Source organism: Nannospalax galili, unplaced genomic scaffold (genome assembly GCF_000622305.1).
Source record: "Nannospalax galili isolate Female #2095 unplaced genomic scaffold, S.galili_v1.0 scaffold1899, whole genome shotgun sequence".
Taxonomy (NCBI): domain Eukaryota; kingdom Metazoa; phylum Chordata; class Mammalia; order Rodentia; family Spalacidae; genus Nannospalax; species Nannospalax galili.
In genome coordinates, this window is record NW_008342414.1 from 304,195 (window position 1) to 319,072 (window position 14,878).

Genomic DNA, 14,878 nt, shown 5'->3' on the forward strand with positions numbered 1-14,878 from the left:
AGACAATTTTGTGGTTTCTTAGAAGACTAAACAGACTCTTACCATGTGAACCAGCAGTCACACTCATATTTATCCAAAGGAGTTGAAACCTTTTGTCTGCCCCAAACCTGCACACAGATATGTATAACACTTTATTCATAATTGCTAACACTTGAAGTATCCAAGATGGCCTTCAGCAAATAAATAGATTGAAGACTGTGGTACATTAGACAGTGGAATATTAGTTAGCACTAAAACAAAATAAGTCTCCATGAGGAGACATAGAGGAAATGTCAACTTGCCACAAATTAAAATCACCTCAGTAGGGAGTTGACCCCCCCCCCGGAGGAATTGTCCTGATTATCTTGATATGGGAAGACCCACCTCAAATACGGGCAGCACCTTGTGGTAGCAGGCCAGGTGAAAAGGGCTGTGGCAGGAGAGGATTATTCTCCATTGCTTGATTGGTCTTCCCTCTCTTTGCGAATTTGATTTGCCCTGTTGCTGCTGCAGATTCCTTCACTAACTTCAGAACCAGCATGTCCAGGCTTCCATTATTGCGAGGCTACCCTGTTGATGGCATCTACAGTGAGACAGTCACTGGGGGACTACTTCAACTGCTGGGGCACCTGGCCTCCAGGACTAAGCAACTATTGGGTTCTCAGCCTCGTAGGTGTGAGACCAATATTACTATTCAGCATAGGCTGATTTAGTACATTCAATATATACACTCATCCTATCTGTTCTGTTCCTCTAGACAACCCTAACACAGAAGTCAATCTGAAAATACCACCTACCATATAATTCCAGCCATGTGACATTCTGGGAAAGGCAAAAACTAAGAAGTTAGTTAGAGATGAATAGTTGCCAGGAGGGAGTGAAATCTAAGTCCCATTTATGACACTTATCTCAGCACTTTAGAGCTTTGGTCTTCTTATCCATAAAGCATGGATAGTGGTATTTACTTCATAGGTTTTTTATGGAGATTAAATAGCACACCGTGTGTAAGCTTCTGAAGCTGCCTGGCAGATGTGTGGTCTGGATGCCACCTGACCGTTATCCACCTCTCTTCCTCACCTGTGGAGTGAGGCTTAGGATTCCTATCCCTGCCATCACACAGTCAATGTCCAATAAAGGATGGCATTTCAAAGTATCTGGCCAGGTTCAGGTTGAACATGTAGAGCATAGGAGGAATTCTGCTTAGTCCCTGCTAATAGTAAACATTTGACATCTGACAATCCTTCACAGGACCACAGATGCAACAGGAATTAGCTTTTGTGATGTCCTGACTGTTATACCCCTATGCATCATGTAGCCTGCAAGAGAAAAAGCATTCAGAATTTCCCTAGGAATGAACTCTATCATTCCCCATCAACTACTCCCTCATGTTCTGAGTTTAGGGAAAAGGTGGAAAGAGGGCATTACATTTTAGACTGACATGTTCTCTGAAGGCTCACGTGTTGGGGGTTTTGTTGCCGGCTAATGGACTTTTCAAAAGTGACTGGATCTTGAAGACTATGACTTAATCAATAGACTTATCTTTTGGTGAAGTTATAGTATGGCATTATTCGGAGGTGATGGAAAGTGGGAGGTGGACTTAGTTGAAGTGTTGGAGGCATGCCCTGGAAAAATGGCTCGTGTCCTGGTCCTTCATTCTGTCTGCTTCCCCACTGCCATGAGGTGAGCCTCCTCTGCCACATTCTCTGACTGCCATATTTCGGCCTCACTAGAGGCCCATAGCAATGGGGCCAAGGGTCTTAAACCTCGAAAATATGAGCCTAAATAAATCGTTCCTCCTTTATTTTCCTCGGGTATTCATCATAGCAATGAAAAAACTTCACTAAAGCGAAATAGCAGCAACTAATGTTCCCAAACCTCAACTTTGTACCTGGCTTTGCACTGTGCATTTGACAGACATTATCTCAAGTTATTCCTCAAACAGCTTCAGTCCCATTAAGTAACTGTCGTCAGCTTTGTTTTATACACAAGAGTCTTGAGTCTTAGTGAAGGTAAGTAATATACTGACAATCACAGATACTCAGGGCAGAGACAGGATTTTAAGTCATCCAACCTTCTGGAAAATCTTGAGCTCTGAAGGAGTGGCTGCAGACTCTTACTCTGGACTCTTCAGGTATGGGCCCATGTGCCAAAGCTAACCAGTGGGAGTGGCTAGTCTGTGGTTTTGATCCAGGATGGGAAATGTTATGTCCACTAATCTCTTGACTTCAAAATGACCGTGGGAACCCTCTAGGAAGAAGCATATTGCTTTCCCCACACCCTTTTCTTTAAGAGAAGATGACAAAGCTGGGCTTGGTGGCACACGCCTTGGAGGCAGAGGCAGGCAGATCTCTGTGAATTCAAGGCCAGCCTGGTCTACATAATGAGTTCCAGGCCAGCTGGGGTTACAGGGAGACCCTGTCTCAAAAAGACCAAAGGAAAAAAAAAAGGATGACAAGCTTCACAATGGTAAAGAGGCACATCCTTTATTCTGGCTAATGACCTGCAGTACTGATTGCTGTGTAGGGGTTAGGGCTGGCACCCCAAGGTGCTGCACACATGGGCCACTCCCTCTTCTGAGGCAACATCTGGATCCGTCGACAACACTCAAAATGAGGGACAGATGTCTTCATATGTCTCATATATCTATGACACATGCATCTGAAAAGGCTTTTTGGATGGTAGAGACAGAGCTTCCAGCCTCTCTTGCCTTTCTTTTCTCTGTCTCTTTTGGTCACTTGTTAGTCAGAGTGGGCTATATGAACTTCCTAAAAAAATGAAAAGTTTTTAAAGCACCGATAATTATTGAAGTATTAAAAGAATACCCTCAAAGAAAATATTACTTGCTTTTTTGTCTTTGCTGTAATCAATTATTGATTTGATTTTCTGATAATGGCACCATCTAAGGTCAGCAGAGACATAACTTGATGATTTATTTTCTCTGCTATGTTCCCAGTAGTGAACACAGTTCATGTACTCATGTATTTAATATATAGCTATGGGGAAACTATTAGTATGTCACTGTGTTAGGTACTAGAGGTACAAAGAAAAATAGGACATGGACTCTGCCCTACAGAATATATAGCCCATATCTGTAAGGGGCAAAGCTGTAGATGGCTTTCACCCCTCTGCTAACGATTAATGGTGCATGGCACACTCTATGTTCCATAGAAAGAAGGGCCCCCTTGCCTTCTGCTGAGCTCTTACAGGGAGCAACTGTTGTGAACAATCAGATGACGTTTTGGTTTCTCATTCTTGTTTATTTCTAGATTATTTGCTTGTAATATGGAAAAAGCTTTTCATTTAACATATCGTGTACTGCATTTTTTGTTGTGTTATGTAGACAAACTAAAAGCATAGATTGATGGAAAAAAGAGAATGATGTGATTCTTTGTTAACATTAGCATTTTCTAACCATTCTATGTAATGGTTAAGATACCAGTCACAAAACACGGTTTGGAAATATATTGTTTTGCTTTTCTGAATACCAAGTGTTGCCTTGTTCTAATAGCATTGTAACATGAACTATAAGCCCCTATCTTCTTATTTTTCGGTTGTTTTGAAAAAAATATACTGGTACTCTTGGAAGTGATAAAATGAGAGTTTATGAATGGGCGTCATTAGGAATGTTTCTTATGACATAGCTACCAAGAACCAAATTTGGAGGTATTTTCATTCTAGATGAATACATCTTTTTCATAAATTAGTTATGATTATATTTTAATATCTTATAGGTACAAAATTACAATGGTCACATGCATGTTTTAAATTAATTGGTTTGAAATTTGTTACTAGTATAGAAATGGCCCATTGTATTAGCTTCTACTTTTTTGTAAGACATTTTTAGTTATAAATTCATTTGCTTTTACATTATTCCTAGAATGAAAAATTTTTCTCATAAAACTCTTGGAAACAAACAATCTTTAAAAATGCTATAAGAGAACATGAATCTACTGAGGCTTGAAGATTTGGAAGCAGTGATGTGTGAGGATGGTGAAGGAAGAAGGCTCCACTGGACTTCATGTCTGTGGAAGTACTGTGTATTTCATTATGAAATGACCTTCAATGGGTAAATGGTGTTCAATTCTATGTAGTTTTGTAAAAATACAAACAAGTTCTGTTTTTGTAAAACAATTGTATGTTAAATTTTTTTCCTAAACTCATTTTGCAATATATGGAAATGAGTTAGAAACTGGTATTTCTAAACTGTGAATTGTAAGTCATTGTGATTGCTCCTTTTTTTAAAAAAAATTATTTATTATTTTTATTTTATGTGTATGCATGTATTGCCTGCATGTCGGTAAGTGTACCTATGTTGTGCAATGTCCACAGAGGACAGAAGAGGCTGTCTGATCCCCTGGATCTGCAATTATGGACAGTTGTCAGCTGCCATGTGGGTGCTGGGATTCAAACCCAGGTCTTCTGCAAGAACAGCCAGTGTTCTTAACCGCTGAGCCATCTCTCCAGCCCGTGATTGCTGCTTTAAAAAAATATTTTATGGGACTGGAGAGATGGCTCAGCAGTTAACAGCACTGGCTGCTCATGCAGAAGACCTGGGTTGGATTCCCAGCACCCACATGGCATTAACAACCATCCTTAATTTCAGTTCCAGATGCCCTCTTCTGACCTCCATGGGCATTGCACAACATGGGTGCACTTACACACATGCAGGCAATATACTCATACACATAAAATAAAAATAGTAAGTAAAATGTGTAAAAAATATTTTATGTGTATAAACGTTTTACCTGCATATATGTAAAGTGTACCACATGTGTGCAGTACCTCCAGCCCCCTTTAATTGCTTTTTATAAGTGTTCGTTTTCCCTCTTTGCTTTTGAAGGGCAGCCACCAGGTGAAGGTATAGGTCGTGGTCACGTGACACTTGATGTGTTGTGTGCTGCTCTTTCCTTTGTGTGCTACAAATCTAGTCTTTCAAATGTGGAAAACCAATGGGCTAAATAAAGCTTTTACATTCTAAATTAAAAAAAAAACAAAAACAATACTCTTTAAATCTGATAATACTGTACATGTCCTGAAGTTTAATATACTAACTTGTGACTGGAGGATTCTTTGGTATCTTACTATTTGGTTAGAGCACTAGTTTTATTTTGCTGTTCAATTTTGAAAATATCTGCACTGTTGAGGGTTTCAGCCACCATGGAAATCAGTATGGAGGGTTCATAAAAAACTGAAACTAGTATTATCGTATGACCCACTCTTGAGTAGATACCCAAAGGACAATGTTAAGGTTCAGATAGGCCCGACCCCTCACCAACAGGGCTTCACAGACCTCGTAAGCCCCTGAGAAAAGGGAACCAAGTTGATAAGCACCATGGTCTTTGAAGTCAAGAAAAGCAGACTTTTCTCCACTGTTTGGCCAACACAGTAGGCTTCCCCTTTGATCTCTAAAGGGGGCAGGTTTTAACAGTCCCTCTCTCCCCCTCCCCCCCTCCACCCAACTTAAAAAAATTTATATCTTCCTGCCTTCTGCATCCCCCCCCCACCCCAGTTTTTAAAAAGACCCCAGCTCATGACCCGGGCAGACATTTTCCCTGCCTGGAAGGGAATCTATCCCATGTGTTCATTTGCCAATAAACTCTATTTCGATGGAGTTTTATCTGTGTCTTGGTGCTTTCTCCTCATCAACTGGATTCATCCATAGGCTACTTTATCTATCAATTTACATTATATCCAAAAAGGGTCATAAAACTAGAGAAACGTTAACGGAAATTTGCTGGCACATAGTTTTCTAGCAAATTCAGAAATCAAGAGGGAAATGATCTGCAGTAACATTTGCATTGTCAACATCTATTCATGATTTTCAAAATAAAACAAAAAGGAAGTTAAAACAAAAAAACATTCATGGCAGGGATACCATCACCAGAGACCATGCAGATATGGTAGGGTGGGGGGCACTCAGGAGAGCTTCCAGAGACCCCCTCCAGGGAAAGGATTGCATAGTGAACATAAGCTGGGATGCTCCAGGGATGTCCAGGAGAACTGGTTTGGGTACTGCTCTATTTTCTTCTCTCAGGAGATGTTTCATCTGGATATATAGGCTATGATGATAGTAACATAGACCCAGGGAAGTAAAATAAGGAGATCAGACTTACACATCTCAGACTTATATATAAAGAAATGAGCACTAGAATGACTTTTTATACCTGAGAGAAGCAGAAAAGCAGCATCCCAACTTCTTCCCCAAACAAAAGCTAATAATTGGGGTAGAAAATAAAGGCTTATTGAGAGAGGCCATGTGGAAAAAAGGCAGATGTGGTGCTTGGGAGTGGAGTTAACTCCTTGAGGTTTAAAATGGAGAAGAAAAAGCATACAATGTGCTCTCAATATGGTAAGCAAGGACCAGGGGATTCATTACAGTAATGAGAACCTCAGTAGTTGGGGTCTCCAGGAAGCAGAGGTATGGGATGGAGAAGCTGTTCAAATCAGCAGGTGGACTCTGTAAGGAGAAAGTTATGTTGTGGTGGTCTCACAATGCACACAATGCCTGAAATGGGCAGAGACAGAAAGGCTTATGCACCTGCCTTCAAGGAGCTATAAAATAATTAACAAGACATGATTATTCACATAAGAGCTGTTAACAGTCTGGAGGGAGGTCAAGAGAACCACTTCTCACCCATCTTTACTACTTACAAGCTGTATGGCTTTGAACAATTCACTCCCCATTTGGGGGTGGTTTTAGTCTCTTCATAGCCAATAAGGGAGTGTGCCAATTTGGACTTGGAACCACCTTCTAAATAAACAAGGACATTTTGCAATCAGTGAAGCTCCAACTTACAGTTTTGGACTGAATTTGTTATTGCTTCCTGCTGCTGTTGAGGCTGCATCCACTCAATACCTCTGAGCAAGGTGAACCTTAAGACAGCATGGTCACCTGGGAAGAAAGACAGGGTCATATTAGAAACCTACCACACCACCTGAAAAAAACGAATCTTCCTAAGCGATAAAATTCTTATCTAACAATCTCAGATTACAGAATACTAATGACAGAATAATTTCAATGTTGAAACCTTTGTAACTGTGATCGGGGATTTGGGGCTAGGAATGAGAAGCAGGGTTCAAGACCCCTCAGCTCATGTGACTCCCTAGGCTTGGGACTCTGATTCCATAATTCAGAGTATCCTACTGTCCTCTTCCTTACATTGCTACCAACTGAGATTTGGGAATTTATTTTTCTGGAGTACAGCTATAGGAAGTAAAACAAAGGCTGGGAGCTCTATGCTACCACTAAGGACATGGTATCAGTGTCATTCCTCTGCATAGGTATCTTTGCCTGCTCTTCTACCTCCTTCTTTCTCCTTTTATTCTTCCCATTTCCTTCCACAGCCTTTACCCCACCCCCATAGTTAATCTTCAATGTCAACTTTATTGGCTTTACTTGCCTCTGGGTATTTCTGTGTGTTTCCAGAGATGTTTAGCTGAGGAGGGAAGACTCACCCTGAATATGCATTATCAATCAACCACTTCCCTCCTTCCTAGGAGGACTGTTTCCCAAGACAGCCTGTCTCCTTGAACAAATGGTCCCAAGAAAAGATCATAAATCCTCTGTCTCTCAAGATAAACCAGAGCAAATGGTGCCAGGAAGAAGGGGGTCATAAAGGGGTCATAAACTTCTCAAAAGTGTCCCTGATCTGTAGTCAGTCAGCCATAGCTATATCCTATAAATGCCCCAATGGCCTCTTCCCCAGGGCAGCAGTCCCTTCCAGCATATGGGAAGGCTGCTGTCCCTCACTGAGGTACTTCAATAAACTCAGTCTTGTCTGAGGTCAGGTATGGTATCCTCTTTTCTCTCCTTTTGTTCCTGTATACTGCGCCCCCAAAACTAACATGCATGATACCATTCCATGAGCTAGGGTCTTGAACTAAATAAAAAAAGTTGGCCATCTTCCTGCTCCTGGACTAGGCCAGTTCTCACTGCTGGAGAGCTCCTAACTAGCCTTGACAAGAACCAACTGTTGGTGGGCTCAGAACACCCCACTGAGCATATCAGATACTTGCCTGCTGAGTTGCCATCTTCTGGCTGTGGAACTTGGCCTGGATAGCTCTGTTCCAGCTCCAGGCTAGCCTGGGCAGCTAGCTAGAATCAATTCACCATGCCTCCATCTTCACACTCACTGTCCTAACTCTGGTTTCTGACCTCGCACACTGGGTCAGCCTGGAACCATCCCATTCCTCCAATAAAAAATCAAAAGTGAGAACCTGAAGCACAGAGCAACTAATTACACATACCTGATCAGAAAGCAACAAAGGTATGTGGGAGACCACGCTGCCTGGCAGCCCCCCCTGCCCCCCTAGGGCAAGCAGCCTCCAGAGAACTTGCTGATCAGTCCTCCCTGCCCCCTAAGATAAGCAACCTTTCTGATGACTCAAGATAAGCTTAAGCAACCACCAATTTCCTTATCCTGCAACCAGACTCATAGCGCCAGTTCCCCTCATCCTGAGGGACATTCATTAACCCGTTGAGACAACACCTTCCCTTCCCCTTCCCCAGCTAATTTCCTGCTTCAGCCCGTATAAGAATCCCCATGTTAAAATAAACTTTTGCAGCTTGATCAGAGTTCTTTGTCTTGCTGTCATTCTTCGTGTCTCTTGTCCCATCATTCCAGGTCCCTGGGAGTTTGAGTCTCTGTCTCCCACCCTGCAGGTCGGGGCAAAGGTATAACCACAATAAAACAGAACCAAACTTCAATCAAACAAAGGCAAGCTAGAATTTCTTATCAGACATACAACCAACAAAAGAAGTTCATTTTGAGAAGACAAACTCCACCAGTCCTATAGAAGTGTTCTACAATGAGAACTACTCAGAGGAACCCCAGGACACAGAACATCGAAGAACACCATCAAAGAGCAATCATAAACATGATCAAAGGATTCAAGGATTTGAAAGAACACACAAACACACAAACATACTGATAGGTATAAAGTTGGCGGAGAACGAGCAAATGGATGACGAGGCACCGAGGCACAGCCAAAACTCCATCAAAATAGGGTTTATTAGCAAAGGAACACATGGGACAGAGTCCCTTCTGGGCAGGGAAAATGTCTGCCTGGGTCTTGAGCTTGGGTCTTTTTAAAAGGGAGGCTTCTTCATCCTGCAGAAGGCGGGAAGATGTATTTTTTTTTAAGTTGGGGGGGTGGGAGAGCAGGACTGTTAAAACCTGCCCTCTTTAGAGATCAAAGGGGAAGTCTGCTGTTTTGGCCAAACAGTGGAGAAAAGTCTGCTTCTCTTGACTTCAAAGACCAAGGTGCTTATCAACTAGGTTCCCTTTTCTCAGGAGCATGAGAAGTCCTTGGGATCCTGTTGGTGAGGGGGTAGGGCTGTCTGAACCTTAAGAAGATAGGGATAAACTCCTGACTGAAGCTCAAGAAAATACAAATATGCTGCTGAATGGAATGACAAAGACAATTTGGATGTTAAAAAGTGAATTGAAGAAAGGAACAGAAATGTTGAAGAAAACTCAAGCTGAAATAAAAATGGAATGAAAAACTCAGCAAGCCAATTTGAAATGAATGAATCAAGTGGGAAACAGATATCAGACCAGAAGATAAAGTTGGAGAACTGGATTGCTCAAGCAAAGAAAACAAAAACAAAAATAAAAAACAAAAACAAAAACAAAACAAAACAAACAAAAACCCACAGGAATGGAATATGCAGGAGCTATGGGATACCATGAAAAGACCAAATCTATATATCACAGGCAGCAGATGAAGGAGAAGAAGAAAAATCTCAGGAAGGAGAAAAACCTCAGGTCAATGGGATTCACCAGCTATCTTCAGCAGGATTATAGAAGAGATCTTCCCTGAGGAAAGATTCCCAAACAAATACAAGAAGCACACAGAACACCAAATAATGAAGACCAAAATAGAAACTCCCCATAGTATATCATAGTAAAAGCACTAAATGTACAGAATAAAGAGAGGGTATTAAAACCTACAAAAGAAAAAGAACAAGTTACATATAAAGGAAAGCCTGTCAGAATTACAGCTGATATTTCAATGCAAACTGTAAAATTCAGGAGCCTGGAGCCAATGCATTCCAAGTTCTAAATGGCCATAAATGCCAACCCAGAATACTTTACCCAGAAAAACTGTCTATCATAGTTGAAGGAGAAAGAAAAATCTTCCATGATACAAATAGGCTACCAAACCAATGCTACACAGAATACTCAAAGCAATACAAAAGACTGAAGAAAGAAATGACCATACTGAAGAAGTTACAGAAAGAAAACAAATGACAGTATAATTACAGAAACACAAATAGGGCCAAGAACACAAACAGAAAATAAAATGACAGTAAGCAACACACATCTTTCAACAATAACTTTAAATATCAATGGCCTCAACTCCCCAGTCAAAAGACATAAGCTGGTTGAATGGATGAAGAAACAAATCCCTCTTTTTATTATCTACAAGAAAATCATCTTACCTTCAAGGATAGACACCACCTTAGGGTGAAAGGATGGAAAAAAATATTCCAAGCAAATGACACTAAGAAACAAGCAGGTTTTGCTATTCTAATATCTGACAAAATAGATTTCAAGCTAAAATTAATCAGAAGAGATAAAGAAGGTCACTTTATTCTGATCAAGGGACTAATCAACCAAGAAGCCATTACAATCATGAACATATATGCACCAAACTCTGGTGCAAATCAAACTTCATGAAAAGAGTATTACTGGACTTTAAGACACACATTAACCCCAATTCAGTAATAGTAGGTAACTTCAATACCCTACTTTCTCCAGTAGAAAGGTAATATGAACAAAGAGTCTTTACAGAGAAACATCTGAATTAAATGACATCATACATCAAATGGACCTAATAGGCATCTACAGAATATTCCACCCACACACCACCATAGACGTTTCTCTAGAATAGATTGCATACTGAGGCATAAAACAAGCTGCAACAAATACAAAAAAAAAAAAATTGTAATAATTCCATGTATTGTATTGGAGCACTATGCAACAAAGCTTAAAATAAACATCAAAAGAAACTAGTAACTACATGAACTCATGGAAATTAAACAACAGACTCCTAGCTGGGGGAGGGTGATGCACGACTTTAATCACAGCACTTGGGAGGCAGAGGCTGGTGGATCTGGTGAGTCTGAAGCCAGCCTGGTCTACATAGCAAGTTCCAGGGCAGCTGAGGCTACAGGGAGACCCTGTCTCAAAAAGACAAAAAAATAAAACCAAAAGACCTCAATACACACCTACATGATGAATGGATCAAAGAAGAAATCAAGAAAGAAATAGAAATATTTTTATAACTAAATGACAATGAAAACACAACATAACAAAACCTCTGGGACACATTAAAAGCAGTCCTAAGAGGGAAATTTATAACTGTAAGAGCCTACATTTAAAAAATCAGAAGAGCACAAATAAATGACTTAATGGTAAACTCAAGAATCTGGAAAAACAAGAACAAAAAGAACAAAAAGAACAAAAAACAAGAACTCAAAGCCAGCAGAAAAGAAGAAATTAAAAATCAGATCAGAAATCGATGAAATAGAAACAAAGAAATTAATATAAAGAATCAATGAATCTAAGAGCTTTGTATTGTTTGAGTTTGATTTGTTCTTGTTTTTCCAGATTCTTGATTTGTACCATTAAGTCATTTAGAGATCTTTAATGTCCCTCTTAGGACCCCTATCCTAGATAACCCAAAGAAAGAGCAAATCCAAATCACTAAAATCAGAGACAAAAGGGAAAACATCACAATAGACACCAAAGAGATCCAGAACATTATACAGAATACTGTAAAAACCTATACTCTATTAAATTAGAAAATCTAAAAGAAATGGAAGAATTTCTAAATTCAATATAACCACCAAAGTTAAACCAAGAAGAGATCAACAATGTAAACAGATCCATAACAAATAAGGAAATTGAAACAGTAATACAAAGCCTCCCAACCAAAAAAGTCCAGGTTCAGGTGAATTCACAAGAGAATTCTACCAGAACTTCAAATCTACAACCAATATTGCTTAAATTATTAAAAAAGATAGAAACAGAGGGATAAATCTCAAATTTCTTCTATGAAGCCTGTTACTTTAATACCAGGCAAAGACACAACAACAACAAAAAAAGAAACTATAGGCCCATATCCCTAATGTACATAGGTGCAAAAATTCTCAGCAATATACATAAAAATTGCTTACAGACATATATCAATCTAGAGAAAAGGAAACTCACAGAGTCAGAGAAAATTTTTAGCAGCTATACATCTAATAGAGTATTAATATCCAGAATATACAAAGAACTCAAATCAAGAAAACAAATGGCCCAATTAAAAAATGGGCTACAGATCTCAACAGAGTTCTCAAAAGAAGAAATAAAAATGGCTAAGAAGTATCTTTAAAAGTATTTGCCAAGTGTGGTGATGCATGCCTTTAATCCCAGCATGTGGCAGGCAGAGCTCTGTGTGGTTTACCTACTGAGGTCCAGGCCAGTTGGAGCTACAGGGAGGCCCTATTTCAAAAAGACCAAAAGAGCCAGGCATGGTGGCACATGCCTTTAATCCCAGCACTTGGGAGGCAGAGGCAGTTGGATTTCTGTGAGTTCAAGGCCGGCCTGGTCTACATAGTGAGTTCCAGGACAGCTGGGGCTACAGGGAGACCCTGTCTCAAAAAAAGAAAAAAAAGAAAAAAAAAAAAAAAACCAAACGTCTTTTTTTTAATGTCTTTAGTAATTAGGGAACTCACATCAAAACTACTTTAAGATTTCATCGTACCCCAGTCAGAATGGCTAAGATCAAGAGAAAAAAATAACATCAAATGCTGGCAAGGATGTAGGGAAAGAAGAACCCTGATTCACTGCTGGTGTGATTGCAAACTGGTGTAATCACTATGGAAATCAGTGTGAACAACTCTTAAACAGTAAAAAAATAAATCTACCACATGATCTGGCTATACCACTCTTTGGCATATAGGTCCAAAGGACTCATTATCCCACCAGAGATACTTCCTCAGCCATATTTGTTCCTGTTCTTTTCACCATAACTAAGAAATGGGAATAGCCTAAATATCCCTCAACTGATGAATGGATAATGAAAATGTGGTGCATTTATACAATGGAATTCTATTCAGCAGTAAAGAAAGATGAAATCATGAAATTTTCAGGTAAAAGGCTAGAACTAGAAACTGTTATACTTAGTGAGATAACAAGGACTCAGAAAAACCAGTTATGCATGTTCTCATTTGTTGATCCTAGCTCCAAATCCTTAGGTATTGTGTATATAGCCTTATGTAACTACAGGAGCCAGGAGAATGAAAAGGAACCATGTGGGTAAAGGGGAAGAAGGAGCTTGAGAGAGGGGAATAGTAGGAGACAGGTGTTATCAAGGGGAAAATGGGGGGCATAGTAACTGGGGAAGGAATAGGGAGGAAAAGAGAGAGAGAGAGAGAGAGAGAGAGAGAGAGAGAGAGAGAGGAGATAAATAATGCTTAGGTGGTGGGGAAAAGCAGAGTAAAAATGTATAGCTCAAAAATCTACTGAAAAATACACATACAGTATCTGAACATGAGTGTATGTGTACAGCTGAAGGCTGCATAACAAGGAACACAGTGCCAGACAGGAGAAACGTCCCTTTGAGTCTTTGGTCATGGTAGTCCAAGAGACTCACAAAATAACCAGGTGTGCAGAGCGCGGAATACGAAGGGGAAGCTGGGAGCCATCTTGGGTCGGAAGCCGGGAGCCATGGGTCACAGGGTAGCACGTGTGGTGTGGGGAACACGCAGCCAGCGCAGCAACTCAAAGACAGAATGGACCGACTCCTGTGGACCTGGGGAGAGATCACTGGCCCCTGAGGTGTGAGTGAATGCTAACAGGGACTATGGTAGCCAGGGCGCAGTCTGATATGGCAGGCTCTGGCCGCTGGAGGTGTGGGGCTAGGCACTGGGTTCTCATTCCTTTGTAAGTTAATGAATGCACATAAAATATATTATATGGTTTGTCTGATCACACAGGAGACCCAGAGAGAATTCAGGCCACAGCAGGCATTGCACGACATGGGTGCATTTACCTACATACAGGCAATACACACATACACATAATTTTTTTTTTTTAAAGTCTACTGAAAAATACACATTATATATTTTTGTGCATGTGTATAGCTGAAGGTTATACAACAATAAAAATACAGTGCTGGGCAAGGGAAACCTTCCTTTGAGTTGTTGGTTAAGGCAGTCCAAGAGACTCCCCCCAAATCAAGGGCTATTGCCACGGCCTTTGATCACCTCCCACAACTTGAAGGTAAGACTCTGTTGCTGAAGACAGAATATTCTTTGGACATAGAACTTAAGAGAAATTGCACTGGAACTGATCTGGAAGCCTCCTTCCTGAAGACTGGCTCTCATAGTATCAGAAGATACTATGCAAACTGCCAAGGAATAAAGCCAACAATTGATTCCATCCAGCTGTAAAGTCTATGAATCACAACAATGACTAGGCCAGCAAACACTTTCTATTGGTGCATTTTTATCTTGTGGGTAATCAACAGCTGTTTAATTGGAATTAAGGCCTGCTCAATGGGTGGGAACTCATGTGTAACACTGTAAACATAGCTAAATACACATGGCTGAAGAGGTATAGATCCTGGAGAAAAACATAACTTTGTCATGTTCCTAGACCAGTGTAATTTCTTACTGTATTTCAAATATGTATCCTTATATTTACAGACAAGTGTACCTCACAACAATCATCAAAGAAACTTTTTGTTGTGACAGATAGAAACTATTACAAAGTTCCAGAACTGGTCCAATGCTGAAAATAAGTGTCTGTGAGGTACTCAGTCCTAAGTGACAAATCCACAATTCAACCTCCACACCTGAGGCTCAGAGAACATAGTGGAAGAGGGGGCAGAAAGAATATTGATG

The 14,878-nt window shown here is 40.3% G+C and overlaps 1 protein-coding gene across 1 annotated transcript in view; it reads right to left on the reverse strand.

Annotated features, from left to right (window-relative positions):
* Nucleotides 1-6,523: 6,523 nt before the first annotated feature.
* The window catches only part of Rgsl1 (regulator of G protein signaling like 1), a 72,085-nt gene continuing 63,730 nt past the window's right edge, over nucleotides 6,524-14,878 (reverse strand). The window contains exons 20-21 of the mRNA XM_029566151.1: nucleotides 6,776-6,871; nucleotides 6,524-6,531 (exon numbers count right to left, since the gene is read on the reverse strand). Coding sequence (XP_029422011.1) covers nucleotides 6,524-6,531; nucleotides 6,776-6,871 — 104 coding nt within the window. The remainder of the gene's footprint in view (nucleotides 6,532-6,775; nucleotides 6,872-14,878) is intronic.